General features: G+C 48.8%; 5 protein-coding genes; 2 read left to right on the top strand and 3 right to left on the bottom strand.

Moving 5' to 3' along the window:
- Positions 1-327: 327 nt before the first annotated feature.
- FFUJ_04935 (uncharacterized protein) lies at positions 328-879 on the bottom strand (the record flags this gene model as incomplete). The annotated part of the gene is made up of 1 exon (XM_023571720.1): positions 328-879. One exon carries the CDS (start codon positions 877-879, stop codon positions 328-330), a length of 552 nt encoding a protein of 183 aa, XP_023425975.1.
- A 5,101-nt stretch (positions 880-5,980) lies between these two features.
- FFUJ_04936 (related to pleiotropic drug resistance control protein PDR6) lies at positions 5,981-8,843 on the top strand (the record flags this gene model as incomplete). XM_023571719.1 has 5 exons in its annotated part: positions 5,981-6,097; positions 6,181-6,304; positions 6,352-6,445; positions 6,487-7,913; positions 7,960-8,843. The coding sequence occupies 5 exons, from the start codon at positions 5,981-5,983 to the stop codon at positions 8,841-8,843; spliced, it is 2,646 nt and encodes an 881-aa protein (XP_023425974.1).
- A 773-nt stretch (positions 8,844-9,616) lies between these two features.
- Positions 9,617-12,002, bottom strand: FFUJ_04937 (related to AAA family ATPase; the record flags this gene model as incomplete). XM_023571717.1 has 3 exons in its annotated part: positions 9,617-10,360; positions 10,422-11,461; positions 11,522-12,002. 3 exons carry the CDS (start codon positions 12,000-12,002, stop codon positions 9,617-9,619), a joined length of 2,265 nt encoding a protein of 754 aa, XP_023425973.1.
- A 1,002-nt stretch (positions 12,003-13,004) lies between these two features.
- On the top strand, positions 13,005-14,086 carry FFUJ_04938 (uncharacterized protein; the record flags this gene model as incomplete). XM_023571716.1 has 2 exons in its annotated part: positions 13,005-13,344; positions 13,398-14,086. 2 exons carry the CDS (start codon positions 13,005-13,007, stop codon positions 14,084-14,086), a joined length of 1,029 nt encoding a protein of 342 aa, XP_023425972.1.
- Positions 14,087-14,722: 636 nt separating this feature from the next.
- On the bottom strand, positions 14,723-15,707 carry FFUJ_04939 (probable SEC4-like Rab/GTPase; the record flags this gene model as incomplete). XM_023571715.1 has 3 exons in its annotated part: positions 14,723-15,036; positions 15,209-15,476; positions 15,678-15,707. The coding sequence occupies 3 exons, from the start codon at positions 15,705-15,707 to the stop codon at positions 14,723-14,725; spliced, it is 612 nt and encodes a 203-aa protein (XP_023425971.1).
- Between the last annotated feature and the right edge of the window lie 1,301 nt (positions 15,708-17,008).

Below are 17,008 nucleotides of genomic sequence, written 5' to 3'. Positions count from 1 at the left end.
CATCGGAATGCCCGAGACTTAGAGGGGCCCCATATCCAATGCTTGCTTTCTCCCCCACAAGACGACCCCTGTAGCTTTCTTTTTTTGGTCGTGTCTTGTTGGGTTGTTCGCTTTCGCATTCTTTCAAAACTCAGAGTACCGTGTCCTGCTCGATCTCAATGGAGAGCTTGGTGGACGGATCGGTGTAAGTTGATGGACCTTGTTGGGCCGAAGCGTGGTTGGTAGCAGGGAGTCAGTCCCTTGCTGGATTCCTTTTTTTTGGTTTGTAGCTTATGATCTTGTCTGAGAAATCACCCTCCAGGGGCAGAAATCTCGTCAAGTACAAGCTCAGATCATGACACCAGTCTGGAAACGCTCAGCGAGCCCATCCCGAGGGTCAGGAGATGTGTAAGCCAAGCCATACTGAGGACCTCGGACAACTTCCTTGCCCTTGAGAGAAATGGGATGATGGAAAGTTGGCGCAGGAGAGTACTCATAGATGTGGGTGTGGGCAGGCTCAAAGTGATGCACAGGAGAGTGACTTCTAGGGCTGATGTCCCCATCGTAGTCAGTCTCACTGGCTTGGTAGGTAGTGCTGCAGCTGCCACTGGTGAAGGGAGAGGCCGTTGAGGATCCGGGGAAGTTCATCTGGATGTGGTGGTTGTCGTGCATGGCATCAGCAACGGCTTTTGCCGTTCGCTTTCGATTCTCAGCGCGAACCTTGGAGCGGTCGTGATGACGGGCACCAGCTGGACCGACGTTGACTGAATCGCATGCTGCGTGTGTGGGAACATGGCGATATCTTTGTGTGGGTTTTGCTGCCTTGGGCTGTTCTACTTCTTTGGCTTTGACTGTCTCCTTGTGATCGCGAGCACGCTTGATAGAGCTGAGGATAGACATGGTTGTTGGTGGATATGTAAGTTGAAGAGATGCTGATGCGATATGATGTGAAGTGTTTATAAGTGGATTTGTTAGTGTTGTATTGTATGTTGGAATGGTATGAAGAAAAGAGAGTCGTTTCTTCAACGGGCGAAGTGGTCTAGATATAACAAGAGGCTGAGGATAGGTTAGTAGGTAAGGTAGTAAGTAATCACTGAAGTGATGCGTTGGAGACTGGCGTCAAAGTTGAGCGGGCATCAGCGTCGAAAAAGAACCTGACGGCCCGCAACGGCGCTGCAATAGCCGATCTTTACTGAGTTCGAGACCCCCAAGACTGGGCTTACAAGACTTACAAGTCAAGCTGAGGGTCTTGGTCTAGAGGGCGTTAAAGTGAAGCGCCACAGACGCACCAACCCCTGCGGATCCGTGAAACAAGTCCAACCCATCTCAGCAAGTGTTTGCTCATGAGGCGCTGCGTTGAAACGACTATGAGGCAATCCAGGGGTTACACGATGGAATGGAGGAACTATCTATGCAGAGCGTTGAGCCACAGGTTGCAGATCTTTTTCCAACATGATTCAGAGCATGAATGATTATGACTCTCGTCATGTTGAGAAAATATCACTACTATCTTTTTGGTGAATTCTAACTTTTGACGCTGAGGGAGTTTTGGTCTTACGAGGGTGGACTCAGTATGTCATCGTCCAGGTCCAGGTCTGCCCATGTCTTAGACGACGTCCAACCCATGTTAGTTTCCGCCTCGCGTGTGAAGCCGTAACCTCCAGCAACCACGTGTTGATGAAGACGGACAGAATCGTCGATTGTAATGTCACTCGTCGAGAATCAACATGTCACCAGTCGAAAAGTTGCATATCTACAATCGACGATGGAGATGTCACCGCTCGAGGTTCGATATGTGACCACGCCCAGAAGAAATGTCACCAACCGTTCGATTGACAGCTTCTATGGCCATCAAACTACTCAATCGAGGCATAATTAACCCTGTCCCTGTCTCTAGCCCTATCCCTACCCCTGTAGACTATCGGCAGCCATACGCCATCCGTGTATCTTTGCGGCACCGCGTTGCAACGGGGTCATCGACCTCGGTCTCGCCCCCTTCGGTATAACTAATAGGTGAAGGATATTCTAAGAAGCTGTTTGTTAGCTCAGCCAGCCTTTTCCCAATCAAACACTCTGAGTGGCTCGTTGCCGAGTCGTCCAGACCGTGTGGTCAGAACGCCACCAAGGCTGGGGTGTAGCCAGAGCCTGGCGGTGCAGAGGCAGCTGAGTACAACCGTGTCAGATCATTCACTTTTACCTGCCAAGACCAAAAATCTATCGCTCCTCGGTGTTTCTCCCACTGCCGATGCCGGGGGCGGTTGTTCAGTGTAAGAGCTGTGGAGAATACCGAGATGGCTTCGCTTACTCGGGGGCCCGAAGAAGCCGGTGACCCAAAAGATGATGGAGTCTCTGGGACCTGATTCAGCGACAGAGCTTACATCAGTTTATATTTCTGCGTCTGTGGAGGTAAGAGTTTATCCGTTGCTGCACTATCGTAATCATTTCTTTTGCCATACGAGATGCTTTCGTGTTAAAAGACCACTTACACGTCATGTCGACACAGTTTTCCCATCTCAAACGCCCCTTCTACGTCAATTACACAAAAAGCAGTTGAAAATGGACCCTTCCAACGGTCTTGTGCCTCTTTACTTCAGATTATTGACCAAGTTGGGACGAAATGGCTTCTCTACAGGCTAGATCTGCACACAATCCATATCGTGGCGTCAGTCATTACACCCGAAGTGTTCCGGCCTCATTGATTGTCTGAACCTACCGGTATCTCGGATTGTTTCTGTGGCTTTTGAGCCCCTGGCTAAAACATGTAAACGCCTCTTTCGCCTCGTTATTGACTCACAATTGCGTATTGCAGTTTGGCTTATCATCATTGTGCTTTTGATCGTGAAGCAGTAGTCGTAAAAAGGTTCCATTGTTGTGCATAAGCCCTGAGGGAACGTGCTGTGTGTCTGCAGGTTTGACAGTCCGGGACCCCCTGTCCTTGGCTGTCAGCAGATCTGCACCAGGGGTGTACCCCAGGCCAAGCCACCACGCGACCAAAGAGACTCTTGGACGGATTCTTCCTGGTTGATCTCTTAATTTGGGAGCCTGAGATCCGTATCAATTGAGAGACACCGGTAGGCATCGGATCAAAGTGGTACTGCAAATGGATCATTTCATAGAAAAGATACAATCGATCAACAGAGACAAGATAAGTCCATGATGATCCCCCACTATTTGTCAGTTCTAAGGACTCGCCCAAGCTCGATTAGGCCGTCGTCTCACGCTAGAAGCTTTAGAAGTCAGATCAAACTTCCTAGAAGAGTTTAGTACTTCAGCCTTCTAGCGCTACAATGCCCTGCCAAGGTCAGATCAGATCTAACATCCCCCGTTGCCATTCCACGCTGCATGAGGATGCGGTTAGATCCAGGAGAACCAACAAAGCTGGGCTTGTTTCTCCATCAAGAGACCCCCTGGCGGTGAAGCCGACTCGACTGAGAAAACTGCTTGAGTTGTTTCGTGGATGACTCAGGAACCTGCATCTTGGCTTACATCAAAGCTCTTCTTGTTCAACGGGGACGTTTTGTCTTTGGTGTTACATTGTGGACAGCCGCCAAGAGATGAAACAATGTTGGTTGACAATACATTTTACCATATCTTAGTGTGTCTTGTGAATAGAACCTGCCTCTTTCCTGTATAGACCTTTTCTTCTTAGGTAAGCCTCGTTCTCTTGGCCTTCGCTGCTTTCGCGTTCGCTTTCCTCCCCCTCGTTACATCGCGACACCTTCAGCTTTACAGACTTAACAGTCTGCAACTTTTACTTTTCTCAATGACCTTGGCAAAGTATCGACCGTTACAGGAAAGGATGATTCTGAATTAGCTCGTTATGGTCATGAGGCGACCATTACTGCTGCCTCGTGGATAAATGCTGATGCCTCTTTGGGCAGAGCAAGAGAACCAACACAGCTGACCACGATGACCACGTTGTTCAACAGCCTCTTTTTTCTATATCAGGAACACTAAGAGACTCAATTGGGCTACTATTGAACACTAAGCTGTGAACCATCAACGCCTGGGAGCCCTCAAGAGCCACCAGTTAGCTCGATGGTGCAGTGAGAAGGTCATCATGCAATCGCACTTGTATCCGGTGCTCGTGCTCGATGCCGGTAAAGCTCGGTGCCGTGGCTTTGGCCCTTCGACTGATAGTTCTCTCGATAAAGACAGCCATGTAGATTAGGGCGGCTGGCGTCTCAGTGACATGCGATAAGAATGCTGAGCATGTCACGCAGTCAATGGTGAGCTCTTTCGATTGAGTTTCTGTGGCTTCTTCACTGCATCAACCTCAGCATCGACATGATCGCGATCCCTTATTTGCGTGGGTTTTCACTCTTTGTGCGCCGGCGCTGATATACCTGTCTCATTCCTCCCTGTATTTACTATCACACATTGAGCTTGAAGCTATTTTATGCTCCCTGAACTCACGATGCGGGGAAATAAACCTCGCCCAGAGAGAAATTAACAACTTTAAGCACTTAAACCGACTCGGCCCTACACGTTCCTGCAGTAGGAGTAGCGTCATGGTTTAACTCAAAGGTTGAGTTTAATTGTCCCTGTCGATCACTATTTGCATAAATATTGATTAAAGTTGAGAGACGGGAGAATTATGTCGAGTAAGTGGAAGAATAATGGAGAGACCTCTACTAATCATTGATTCATAGATGGAAGAAACATGTGATTTGGTGGAAGCTTCCTTTGCCATACAAGCACAAGTACGCAAATGCTGAGCCAACGGCATTGTAGCTTGTTGATTGATGGAGGATCAAGGCATGTCCGGCCAAAGTCCATATTCTCCCGGCAACGTGCATTTACAATGGCTGTCTCTACGCGAACTTCACGTGAAATCCACGCTTGTAACAACGAATCAACGTCGCTCAGCATAAACAAACAACCGACTTGTCAACATATGACGATGGGCCGCCTGCACGATGACACTTGCAAACGATATAGACTACCTTATCTGCATAAGGGCCGAACTTGAGAGCCATTGTCTCGGTAATAAACGAGGCCTGATCTTACTGCCTGGCAACAATTGCCACTCAATTCGTATTTCTTGTTGATGATGTTTTGTCGACAAGTTATATTTAGTTCGTGGTTGCATCATTGTCGCCTTCAATGTCTTGACAGGTTCAGGGGTCCTTTTCTTTTTTGTCTCTGGTCGCGCAATTGATAAGAAACTGGAGAAACAAGCTTTGATTGGACGAGAACCATTTGTTTCCTTTTTTCACTTCTCCAGTCCCGCGTCATTTTTTCAAAGTGGCAACACCTGATACCGCCCCTGATTGGACGATAGGCTCCTTTTCCACCAGCCTCACTGTGGCTGACACGACATAGGTAAGGCAGGGCCCCCTCCCCTCGCCCCCGAAGAGGATCCCAAGGCCTAAACCCAACACCATCTGGCAGCCTGGTCACGCGCATTGCCCACCTCAATCCGCATTTCTCGACAGCCTCAAACGGTCGCTCGATATATATCGGTCCCTTATCGTCAAAAACCGACCCAAAATCAATTTCTTGGCCCCGGATCCTGCCTGCCGCATACCGAGTTCACGGCTCTGTACGGCTGCCTTTCTGTTGCCGAAGTCGCTTTCCGCCTCCGCTTGTCGCGCCTTCCTTTTCCCGCGGTCGTCGCTCCCTCCTTCCCGCCGATTGCTTCCGTGGCGTGTCGCCAACCTACCGTAGTTGTCCAACGCACACCGACCCGCCCGATTTTCGCCCGCGCCCCATCTCGATAGATTCCTATTGCATGGCGCATTGAAGGACCGTCGCTCGCTTTTTTATTGAACCATTTTTTTTTGATAGCGGCGCCGGCTGCGCATCTCGCACAATCAGGATATCCTGACGTTCCACTGTCGCGCACCGTCTGCGCGCACCGTAAGGAATCGTGGCGGCGCTTACGATTCTGAGTCCCCACGAACCATCGGAGCTGTCCTTGCAACAGCATCTCGAACTTGCCCCGGATCTGGTTGCGTACACGAACCTCACTGTCGAGGGAGAGCCCGAGTCTTTGATGATGGCACAGCCCGTGCCTCATCAGCCCACCGATAAGAAGCGCGTCAAGGTCTACGAACTCCGCAACAATGACTGGTTCGATCGAGGCACCGGCTTCTGCAGCGCGAGCTTTGAGACTGTATGTTGTTGATGTCCTTCCGATTCTGCATTTTTACATGCACTTCTGCGCCCGGAATTAGTTGCTGACTGTAGCGCCTGCAGCTTGAGGATGGTCGCAAAGAACCGCGCGTCATCGTTGAATCAGAAGATCATCCCGACCGTCTTCTGCTAGAAACGAAAATTCAAAAAGAAGATGGATTCCAGAAGCAACAAGGCACGTCACCATGTCCGAGACGCGCATTGAAGACGTCATGTGTCTAACCTGACTCACAGATACACTGATTGTTTGGCAGGAACCTAGTAGTGGAGTTGACATGGCACTCAGTTTTCAAGAAGCCGAGGGATGCGCCATGATATGGTTCGTACTGTTAATCAGTAATATGTCACTTCTGTACTGACATCCAATAGGCGTTTTGTGAGCAATGTTCAACAGACATTTCATAACCACCTGCCAGGAGCCGGTACGAAGGACCGCTCATCACCTAGAGACTACGATACTGATAACCAATGCCTAGATGACGGCCTTTCTGACGATCTCCCTATCGACGCTCCGCCGGCTATCAACTTGCCCACGGCCGAACTTGGAAATCTCGGAGATATTGAACAGACCATGCGGATGATGAGCACGACGGCAAACGGCCGTGATGCTCTTGCCAAAGCAATTATGGCCGAGGACTTCATCGGCAAAATTGTTCCCCTGGTCGAGATGGCTGAGGACCTCGAGAGTCTTCAAGACTTGCACCGACTCTGCAACATCATGAAAACAGTCATTCTTCTTAACGACACTTCGATTATAGAGCACGCGGTGTCGGACGAATGCGTTTTAGGTGTTGTTGGTGCTCTGGAATACGACCCTGACTTTCCTAGTCACAAGGCTAATCATCGACACTGGCTGGGTAATCAAGGTCGATATAAAGAAGTTGTCCCTATAGAGGAGGAACAAATCCGCAGGAAGATCCACCAAACATACCGTCTACAGTATCTAAAGGATGTCGTTCTGGCTAGAATACTCGACGATCCTACTTTTTCGGTTCTCAATTCTCTCATTTTTTTCAACCAAGTCGACATTGTTCAGCACCTGCAAGCGAATGCCGCTTTTCTTAACGAGTTGTTTGGCATCTTCAGGCCCACGAACAGCGATCAGAAGAGAAAGAAGGAAGCAGTGCTCTTCATCCAGCAATGTTGTGCTATTGCCAAGAATATCCAACCCCCGGCGCGTCAGACATTATACAACAACTTCATCGCTCACGGACTCCTTTCCGTCATCCACTTCGGGCTCAGACACCATGACGTGGGAGTTAGAGTTGGGGCAACTGACATCCTGATCTCTATCATCGATCACGACCCCCAAATGGTTCGTCAGACTTTGTACCGTCAACTGCACGAGAACCAGACACTCCTCACCGACTCTTTGATTGATCTTCTATTGGTGGAAGTTGATCTTGGCGTCAAGTCTCAAATCTCAGAAGCCCTCAGAGTCTTATTAGACCCTGGTCCTCAACAACTGCAAAATAACGAGGCCCTTGCTAAGGCTAATGGTGAGTTTATGGGAAGACAGAGACCTCAAATCACTATTGACCCTCAGCAAGAGACTTTCCTCAACAAATTCTACGAGAAGTCGGCCCCAAGGCTATTCAAGCCCCTCATGGACTTAGAGAAGCGAACGGACATGAACTTTACAGTACAGCAGGCGTCGATGTTTACGTATCTTATTGAGATTCAGACATTTTTTATCCGCTGTCACCAGTTACGCGTCAAGTTGCATGTAATGTCTCACGATATCGTTAAGCGCATTGCTCAGCTTCTCGCATGCCCTGAGAAATTTTTGAGATTAGGTACGAAATACTGACCCGATGTGCTTGAATTTTCTAACTCCCGTAGTTGCTATCCGTTTCTTCCGATCATTGATCGCAATGCAGGATGAGTTCTATATCAAGCATCTCATGGAGAAGCAGGTCCTGGGGCCAATTCTTGAAGTTCTTATCGAGACCATGCCCCGAGACAACCTCTTGTGCTCAGCATCACTGGAATTTTTCGAGTTTATCAAGAAAGAGAATATTAAAGACCTGATCAAACATCTCGTGGTCAACTATAGAGAAAAGCTTAGAGGGTTGAGCTATATGTCGACTTTTCGGGAGATCCTTCTTAGATATGACCAAACTCAGGGTTACACGTCTAATGTCGACTATTTCCTGGAAGCCGAAGACGAGATGGGCAGGAGACCTCTAGCGAACACAAGGATGGCCGAGCAAATCACCGTTGAGCAAGAGCAAGAGGAATATTGGGCAACATCTGATCCCGAAGATGATGACGACCAGTCAAGTAAAGAGGGGGAAAGGACACCATCCACGAATGGCTCAATCACCTCGAAGCTGCTAGTCGACTACGCATCCGATGAAGAGACTGACGAAAATGCCGATCCTGAAGCTACACCAGAAGCGGATAGCCAACACAGCGATGTTGCATCGGACGCTGTGCACTCGCCTATTGATTCGAGCCTTGGAGGAGGTGTTCCACCACCTGAGCGACTTTCAGAGAAGCGTCGACGCGAAGAGGAGGAAGACGAGGATGAGATGAGCAAAATGATGCAAAATAAGAGACGCAGCAGCAGCGGTTCTGTCACGGCGATCCTAGGCAACTCTCGCGGCCCACAAAGACGCAAAAGCTTCAATGTCAACTCTCCCACTGGAGGCAAGAAGATCGCCATCAGTCTCTCTAGCGGCTTAAAAACAGGCAGCGACCCAGGTTCCAACGAGGAGTCATAAATTCTCCTCACTTCTTTCGGCGATGGCGTACCGGTTATTGGTCTGTTTTGGTTTATCATGAAAGGGGGGTGCAGACTTGAGGTCTCACTCCTGGACAAGCACGTTTAGCAAGTATGGCTTGCTGGTTAACGGAACGGTCAGGTGGTGAGAACCGGCGTTGATGTTTGACATATCCTTGTGGCATCCGTCACTATATTCTTAGTATCACATGCTCTGCTGCACCTAGGCACCCTTTGATTAGGTGTGTCCGGGTTCGTATTGCTTGGTCTGGTCTAATGGGGCTTTATCTGGACCGAGATTCTGCCCCTTATTTGGGCGATAGAGTCGTCGAGAAGTGACGGCAAGGCACGCAGAATGGCATGTGATGGAAATCAGGGCTTGCAAGTTGAGATTGGCAGGATTGTAAAAAGGGGGAGATTTTGAAAGCGGCCTGCTAGCCGAGCAGTAGCCATAGTGCACAGGGGTGGTTCATTGAGTTGCCGAGCTGTATCATAAACTTTATGGCTTCAATGGCCCTTGTGAGACGAGCAAGGAGCTGAGTCGGGTTCAGGGACGATAGTTGGTGCTGATCCCAGGCCATTCGTAACGAAGAAATGAAAAAGACCCGTCTAGATAAAGAACAAATATTCGTCATATTTGCCTAGTTCTTATCACTAGATCTACGTTTCATGGTAATATCCATCTCTAAACTTTGAAGAACTTTTATTATATCATCTAAGCGGGCCAAGTTTAGTCTATTCTTAGGATGATCTTTATGAATTTCATCTAAACTTTTACACCTTTTTGAACTGCCTGGACCACTTTTCATACCCATCAATCATCTGTTTTGTGATGTTCCGTGGTGTTTTCTCAAGAATAACTGTCAAGTCGGCCATGGTCATTTCGAGCTTGTTGGCCGTTCTGTCATCGTCATAACGCTCCTGGACAAGCATGCAGGTCTGATCACAGATGGACTTGATCTCGGCTCCGGAGTATCCTTCAGCGAGTCGAGATAGGTCTGCAATATCGACGTCCGATGCAAGAGGTAGGCCACGGAGATGCACGTTGAAAATAGCTTCTCGCGCGGCTCCGTCAGGAGGGCCAACGTACAGGACTTGGTCAAATCGGCCGGGCCGCATTAATGCTGGGTCCATGGCCTCAGGTCGGTTGGTAGCTGCAAGGATTAGCACCCCTGAGAGAGCTTCGAAACCGTCCATCTCAGTGAGAAGGGTCGTGAGCATGTTGACAGAGCCTGTGCTGCGGGTAGCGGAGCCGCTGCCTGAACGCTGCCCACCGATAGAGTCGATCTCGTCGAAGAAGATGATTGATGGAGAGGCATTGCGAGCCCGTTCAAAAAGAGTACGCACAGCCCGCTCAGACTCGCCGACGTACATGTTAAGAAGCTCGGCACCTTTGACGGCAAAGAAATTGAAGCCTGATTCTGTTGCGGCGGCTTGGGCCGAGAGAGTTTTCGAGCAACCCGGAGGCCCGTAGAGCAAAAGACCTTTGGGAGGAGGCCGAAGAGAGTGTTCTGGGTTCTAAACGCATGATGGTCAGTATCTTGTTAGAATACTTCGATAGTGAATTCTCATATCGCACCTTTGTATACTTGATCATTCGATTGAGTGCCTTTTTCAGTACATCCTGACCACCAACATCCTGCCAATGAATAGTAGGAGGGTTGAGATTGATGTCGCGCATAGCTGTGGGACGAACTGCCTTTCTCGCTCGTTCTAGATCAGACTTTTCTAAGAAATTCTCCTCGCCAGGATCAACACCTGCCTTGAGAAGCTGGGTTTTACGGCCACGGACGGCAGTTGTGATCAAGATGTCGAGGTCCTTAGGGCTGTATGCGTGTGTCATTTGTGCCAATTCCAAGAGAAGTGCTTGCCTGTTGCCTTTAATCGGCGGCTTAAAGGACTCGAGTATCTCTTGACGCTCATGGGTTCTAGGAATAGGTAGAGGAGTGTGGTTTAGAAAGCGAGTAGACGATCGCAGTTCCTCGGGGATATCAGTATAAAAATCGGAGCAAGTCGCGATTACCACGACTTGGGTGTAAGCGTTTTTCGACTGTGAGATTTCGGCCAAAGCATCCAGTTCTTCGCCTATTGTTTCGATGACAGTGTCGCGATTTGAGCGATCTTTGCTGATCAGAGACTCGAAATTATCCATCAAAACGATGCTCGGTTGCTGGCTCTGTGCAATCTTGAAGGTTTCCCTGATACTCGCGATCTTGTCCGAGGGTTTGATCCAATGCACTCTGCCCCATTTCGTTGCAGCGATGCGTTTCAAAATGAAGGTCTTGCCAGTGCCGGAGCCACCGTGGATAACAAAAGCAGCCGACATCTTATCTCCTTCAACATTGCATGGCTGAGTGATGAGGAGTAGGAATTCGTTCAGCGTGTTAATTTGCTTCGTCATTCCAGGGACACCAGTTACGACCAAATCGCCACGGTCCTGGGCATTCGAGTCTGTGATTGTTGAGTTGGCATCAGCGATGATTATTGTTGTCGTGTAATTGCTGAACTTGGCAACGCTATTGGTCTTCGAGTTAACGGAGATGACCTTGAAGTTTCGGCGTGCCTTGCAGGTGTGCATCGCCTCTACAACCATGCCAGGGAAGATGAGATCAGCACGATCTTGGGGAAATGGGAGTTAGCATGTTTGATAGTGAGTTGTATTACGGGCTCCAGGCTTACCAAAGGCAGATGCAAGTGAATTCTCCCAAGGTAAAGGATACTTTGCGCCTTTCTCTAATCTCTGCATCCTTTCGAACTCAGCGGCTGTCTTATCTGTAACTTCAGTAACTTCTTGCACAACCACTTCTTCCGCCTCTGGTGTTGTGCCTGCAATCGTGATGCGAACAGTATCACCGATTTTGAAACCTGTAGCTTCTTGGAATGCCCTAGTCATCATAACAACATTCGGGCTGAGGTTCTTCTCTGGGAGGATCCATAGCGAGGCTTCTCGCTGTAGGTCTTCTTCTTGGGGAACATCTTCCTTGTTGGCGGCAGATGCTAAGCGTGTGACAACGCAGTGTTTTCCGTTTTCGAGATTTCCATTTAAAGAGAGAAGAGTATCTTTGCTGACATAGATTCGAGCGGCACCGAGAAGACTTGACTTTTCGAGGCTTGTATTGGCCAAAGGCCTGACCCTTGCGTCCACACTTTTCGCAAGCATGACAAAGGAAGCTGGAAGAGAAGACTAATCCGATTCGATGTGATGTGATGAGTTTTGCTGAGTTGATATGAGTTTAGAGGAGTTTAGAATATAAATGAAGTGACCGCCCTAAAAGTAAGGCACTGCCTCTGAATGTGGTTGATGAAGGAAGGATGTTACTTGGGCTGCTACTGCTGTGTTAGTGCGCAAGAAAATAGATACTCTCCACTCCCACTCACAAACCTGCAAGTGCGAATGAAGGCTCTTTCCTACTACCCAAGTTGAAGGGCCCAATTTATAGAGTAGGAGCAGATAGATGCATTTCTCCACTCTGAACGACATAAATCAATGTGACTCATTAAAATCCATCTCTTTCTTATACTTTAGGCATCATTCAAGATCCTCAGGACCAGTTTCCTACCAGTTTTGTTTGATAAATCACTGTATTGACCTACTCAGCCAGCATCCACAACCTTATTATATACACAGCAAAGTGGGGTGGAAAGAGCCATCATAACTCTCAGTCAGAATACCGATGCTCACTTGGGCCCCTGAGTCACAAATATGCAAGCCATTGATAACATATTTTCCTTCTGCTTTCGTCAATATATTTCACGTCAGTCAGTGAGTGGTTGAGAAACTCATGTGGCGCCTTGGCTCCGAGACACAGCGGCCAGTCTATGGAGTAGGTGCAAGTGATTTGAGAGAAAGGAAGGAAGAGTATTACTATTATTGATGTTTGTGATTCCATATCGTCTTTGACGATATCATCCCTCTCCCACTCATACCTCTCCATACCTTTAGGGTCTGAGATCCTATCATCATGAGTCTGGCTCAAACATACTTTTTCTTATCAGTCTCTCTCATGAGAATGAACCCCGCTAAACCAAATCAGGCCGGAACTCGGCCGAGTCCCGCAAAACACCTTGACTCTATTGCTACTCTGCTCCAAGATGCCCTCAAACTTCCTCTTGCACTTCCACCAACCTCAAATCCCATGTTTCCTCACAGTCCACCGCCCGGATGATCCGCCAAAAATGGCTTCCCCATACCAGGGCCATATTCGCCGCCCAGAAAAGATGTCTTTCTTCTCCAAGCTCCGGATTTCCCCGCTTCGTCAAAAACGATGAGAGCTGGGGAGATCTGAAGGAGAAGCTCAACTCGTCTCTGGCCAGAGCCAGTCCTGGTGGGATCCTGAAGCCAAAGCCAGTAACTCGCACTCCATTGAAGGAAGCAATGGCTGAGGACCTTGGTTCCCGACAAATGCTCGTCATCGAGGGTCTGCCAACGTCGCTTGTCGCTGCTGACTTCCATCGTCTTGCGCCAGGTACCCTCGCTGGCTGGGAAAACGCCATCACTCATGGTACTTCAAATCCTGCATACCACCATAAAGTATTGAACTCACAAAGATACCAGTCCACCAAGAACGCGATCCCTGGACGATGGAACCACTAGGCACATACTCCATAACCTTCCCCTCCAGCGGCGCCGCCGAGATCTACCGCGACAGAGTCGAACGTATCCTCCGCCTCGCCCAAGCAAAGATGAGAGACGGCACAGGTCTCTGGGCCACCAACGTGAACCCGGTTCTCATCAATAAAAAAACCAAACCCGAAGTTGAGGTCGAGCGCTTCACACTCCTCCCGGGCTCATACCCATCCGCCCCTAAAATCAAGACCAAACGGGTCAGAAAGATGGCATGGCAGCAAGTCATGGATCGAATCGTTAAAAAGTCGTCCCATAAAAGAAATCCTAGCCATGTGCTGCTTGAGCTACCGCAGGCGAGTTTCTCGGCGTCGGAGCTCAAGGCGATCATAAAGCAGGATGGTATAGAAAGTGGACACGATTGGCAGATGGATGTGTTCAGTCTCAGGGAGACTATGGACTTTGAGAAGGGGTTTCCCACAAACACCCGCCGAGTACCTTTGTATCGAAGCAGCCCGGAGTTTCGACACAAGCTCGATTCACGGTTTGTCCTTACCTGCGCGAATCCTGAAGTTGCATGGCGATTCATTCGTAATTGGAATCAGCGCATTCTTGAATACGACGGAGGAGACGAGGTTTTCCAACGTAACCGTGTAAAAGCATCATACATTGAGACTTAGCGATTGTATTATTATATTGTAACAAAAAGATTTAAAGGATCAAAGACGCTCGCCTCACAGCCCATCGAATCTCTGATATTTCTGAAAATAAGACATAACACTTTCACAAAGAAGCCTTCAGCTCCTCTTGATCTGGCATTTGATCGCAAGTGAAGCAATCAAATACTGTAACAACGACCACTCATGCACATAACGAAAGCAATGTATATTAGACCCAGATCAAAAACCGAAACTCCAGACCGGATTTGCTCTCTAAGATGGGTTGGAAGGTCGATGGGGGGAATAACAAGACATGACCAAAAACCTCTCGCAATGTCGTCACTCATTCTTTTGAACGTGACTGAGATTTGCCGCCCAGCTCAAACTAACAGCCATCCATTCCTCTCTTTCGGTTCCTCTCCTTCTTTCCTTCGTTTCCTTTCATCCATCCATCCATCCCTCATGTCCGAAGAGAAGAGCACAGGTTCTCTTCCCATTCTCTCATTGGTGAACTCTCCAACTCTCTCATCTCACGCTCAGCCGTACGCAGCGTGTTCACCTCCCTCGAGTTTACAAAGTAATAAGCTTGAAAAAATAAAAATAAAAACGACGGCAAACGGAGAATGACAGATAAACGGACTCGTCAGGGTATTCGGTTTAGCAGCACTTGCTGCCGCCGCCTTCGCTCTTATCGCCGACGTTGACACCGCTCGCTGAGGGTTGGTCGTTCTTGGAGTTGTCGATAAGTCGCTTCTTGATGTCTGCGGCTAGGCTGTAGAAGGCCTTGTCGATATTGATGTTGCTCTTGGCGGAGACCTCGAGGAAGGGAATGCCCAGCTCGTCAGCGAGAGCCTGGCCTTGCTCGGTGGAAACAACTCGCTTCTCTTCCCAGTCGCACTTGTTGCCAATTAGAATCTTGTTGACACCCTCTGTAGCATGTTGCTCGACGTTTTGGAACCAAGTTCGGATGTCTATAAGAGAATTAGTTAGTTGATGTTGGTATATGTGACTCGATAGCGCATTGTTTTGTTGGGTCAAGGGCGCTGGGGACTATTTGGCTATCGGGTAAGAGAGGGGCAACACAACAACATATCATGAAATATGTGTATATCAAGCCGTGTCGTGAAGAGTAGTCAGACGTACTGTTGAATGAGCGCTCGTCGGTGACGTCGTAGACAAGGAGGATTCCCATGGCACCACGATAATAGGCGGTGGTGATGGTGCGGAAACGCTCCTGACCGGCGGTATCCCAGATCTGCAGCTTGACGCGCTTTCCATCGAGCTCGATAGTCCTGATCTTGAAGTCGATACCGATAGTGGTGATGAATGAAGGGGTGAAGGAGTCCTCGCTGAATCGCAGCAGACAGCACGACTTGCCGACGCCGGAGTCGCCTATCAGGAGCAGCTTAATCTACATGACGAGGAGGGTCAGCAAGAGTTATCACGAGGCGGTCGCAAGCAGTGAATAATAGCGACCACAGCGCGATGCGATTTGGTATATTCATGTTCGTCGGGGTTTGGCTTGAGACGATGTGAATCCAAGGGACGCAGGGGGCGGGTTGGCGGGCGGTGGGGGTGAGGAACGGTAGTAGATTGGATTTGGATATCGTACCAGGAAATCATAGTTGCGATTACTCGACATGTTGGCCAAGAGTGAGAGTAGCAGAAGAAGCTACCGTGTAGTGAAGTGACGATGGCGACGAGAATTCGGTTGTCGAGGATGCGGAGGGAGGCGAAAAGGCAAGGCAAGGCTAGAGCGTGGGTGATTGAGTTCTGATGGTCGTCGAGGGTTGAAGATGGAGATGGAGATGGAGTTGGAAATGGAAACGGGGACTGGGAGTGAAAGTGGAGGAGGGAATCGGATTGGCCTTTGAACCGCGGGACTAATCCGTTTGCCTGTACTGTAATGCACCTAGAACGGCAGGCGAATGATAATGGGTTCAAGACCTCTACGGCACAGGCTTAGGCAGTGACGAACTAACTCACACTACGTGTTTACAGGGGCTTCTGCCTCCACGGCCCTAGACTACTTGGTTTTAGGCTGTCGCAGCGCCAAAGGACCCGACTCCAGTTGGCAGTGGAGGGAGGTGTTTCAGCGGCGGACAACGTTTAAAAGAGCCTACGTGTCAGGCTGTACTTTTGTAAGTGAGGTCGGTAGTGATTTGGAATTCTCTCAAGGTCATTTCCATTGTATTTTCTCGTTATCTGTCTGCCTACCTTACCTATCCCATCTTACTACCTGGCTACCGAGGTACTCAAACTTGAAACAGGCAAGCGAATGTCCTCCTTATTAACAGAAAATACGAATACATCCCCAGCGCATAAACTGTGTAATGCATCCATCCGCAGATGGTTTCAACTATATATCCAGATATCCTCATATAGTACAATATGCATCCCGAGTAACACAGACGGCTACCTCGCCGCTCGCATAGAGAAAAGTCTTTCAACATCTGTAACTGTGTTTAACACTCAAACAGTGTCTACCCCTGTAAAATAAAAAGATTGTGGCGTCTATCTTTTGATACTCAACGTTGACTTTTTCTGCAAACTCGGGTTCCACAACGGCTTTGTCCCCTACAAATCTAGGGGCCTTTTACACTTTCCAGCACCTTTTACCCCTGGTTCACGACGTCATCTTGAGAGACATCATCACGAGACACACTTTATCAAGAGGTCAGCCACGCGCGTTACGTCCAGCTTTGCCACATGAACACAATGGAACTTGGACGACATGAGAGAAATCAAGTCGGAGGGTCAAACTCAATAATCAGGTTCATGCGATCTAGAAGTTGAGGCTCGTTATGTTTCACTATGCTCCTCGGCTTACGCTCTCACTGTATCAATCACCAACTCAGCCAACAAAGTGCATCATAAGAGTAATTCAATTGATTTCTAGTAGATGCTTCCAAAAAGACCTCGTCGAGCATGGTCAACTAAGTC

Source organism: Fusarium fujikuroi, chromosome FFUJ_chr02 (genome assembly GCF_900079805.1).
Source record: "Fusarium fujikuroi IMI 58289 draft genome, chromosome FFUJ_chr02".
Classification (NCBI taxonomy): domain Eukaryota; kingdom Fungi; phylum Ascomycota; class Sordariomycetes; order Hypocreales; family Nectriaceae; genus Fusarium; species Fusarium fujikuroi.
Note: the sequence above shows the minus strand (reverse complement) of the source record. Positions and strands in the feature narration are given on the sequence as shown.